The sequence below is a fragment of the Parus major genome, chromosome 23, assembly GCF_001522545.3.
Source record: "Parus major isolate Abel chromosome 23, Parus_major1.1, whole genome shotgun sequence".
Taxonomy (NCBI): Eukaryota; Metazoa; Chordata; class Aves; order Passeriformes; family Paridae; genus Parus; species Parus major.
Window position 1 is genome coordinate 2,371,373 of NC_031791.1, and position 1,555 is coordinate 2,372,927.

At 52.9% G+C, this 1,555-nt stretch overlaps 1 protein-coding gene across 1 annotated transcript in view; it reads left to right on the forward strand.

Annotated features, from left to right (window-relative positions):
- Positions 1 to 1,039, forward strand: part of COL9A2 (collagen type IX alpha 2 chain) — a 16,141-nt gene extending 15,102 nt beyond the window's left edge. Inside the window, exon 26 of the mRNA XM_033519644.1 lies at positions 23 to 1,039. Within this exon, the coding sequence (XP_033375535.1) occupies positions 23 to 493 (471 nt within the window). The 3' untranslated portion in view covers positions 494 to 1,039. The remainder of the gene's footprint in view (positions 1 to 22) is intronic.
- The last annotated feature ends 516 nt before the right edge of the window (positions 1,040 to 1,555 follow it).

Genomic DNA, 1,555 nt, shown 5'->3' on the forward strand with positions numbered 1-1,555 from the left:
TCATCCCACAAAACCTGAACAGTCTCATCCCACAAAACCTCAGCTTCATCCCACAGAACTTGCCCAGGTTCATCCTGTAAATTTTCCCAGATTCATCCCACAAAATCTGCCTAGGCCTCATCCCACCAAGCTCCCACCAGGATCATCCTTCCCTTCCTTCTTCCTCATCTCTGCCACCTTTTCCCTGCTCTCTGGAATTGCTCTTCCCACACCCCTCCCATTCCCAAACCCCAATCCCTATCCCAACAGCCGCATTCCCCTCTCTGAGGATCCCGTTCCCATTCCAGGTCTCCCGGGCATTCCGGGCCATGCTGTGGACGGCAAAGCGGGCGAGCGTGGCCTGCCGGGCTCCCCGGGCGAGGCTGGCAGGCCGGGATTGCCGGGCCCCCCGGGATTCCCGGGATTTTGCGAGCCGGCCGCGTGCCTGGGAGCCTCGGCCTACGCGGCCGCTCGCCTCACTGAGCCGGGGAGCGTGAAGGGCCCCCTGTACTGAGGAATTCACCGTGGAAAATCCGTTCCCAAAGTTACCACAACACTGCAATTCCATGAGGAGCAGCTTCCATGCTTTCCCAGTTCTTGGGAACGCCGGAGTGAGGGCGGCCACAGGGAGAACACAGCCATAGGAAGGAAATTTTGGGGTGGGAACACGTTGCTGGCACAGTTTGGGAATAAAGGGTGGCCTCAAATCCTGGTTCCATCCATGGGGTTCCAAACCTGTTCCCTGTGCCCTTTCCCCCCAAAAAAATAAATTGGAATAATTTTTATAAACCCCTCTCCCTGTGATGTTTGAAGGAACCCGTGGAAATTCCTTTTTTATCCTTTCCTTTCTTAACCTTTGTTTTTTAAATTGGAATTTTTAAAACCCCCTGATAAAATTGTGGTTTGATTATTTAAGAGAATTCCCAGCTCCAACTTGGTCACTCCCATACCAGTGTAAAATAGGGACAAAAATAGCAATATTTTATAATTGTGATGAGAAAAACACCAACTTTCGGAAAAAATGGACAATAAAACCAAGCTGGATTCTTAATAAATGGAATGATGTGTGGATTTCTCTGGATCAAAGCAAGGCCATGGGGGGGTGCAGACTTTTGAGGGTTGAAGTTGCTTCATCCCATAAGGAAGCAGCTTGGATGCCATTCCAGAGAGATTGAAACCCAAGTGTGGAGATGGAACAGCTGGAAAACATCCAGCCCGGTCCCAAATCCCTGCTGGAAGTGGGGAAGGAACAGCTTGGGCTGAGCCTCCCTTTCCGGGGAGATTCATCCCGATCCTTTTCTCTGGAATTCCCGTTGAGTTCCTGAGGAATTCCCGCTGTCCAAGCCCTCCGGGGACTCCTGCTCCAGCTGTGCCGCACATCTGGGGCACACCCCAGCCCTTCCTGCCTTTTTTGCCCAGGAGAGGGAGCTGCCAGCCTGTGGAACTCGCTCTGCCAGCCTGGGATATTCCCGATAAACGCGCGTTTCCTTCTGGAAAGGGCTGGAGCACCCCCCGGGACTGGGCTGAGCTCCCAGCTTCTCTCTGGGGGAAAAAAGGGAGAATTCCCTTCCTTTGA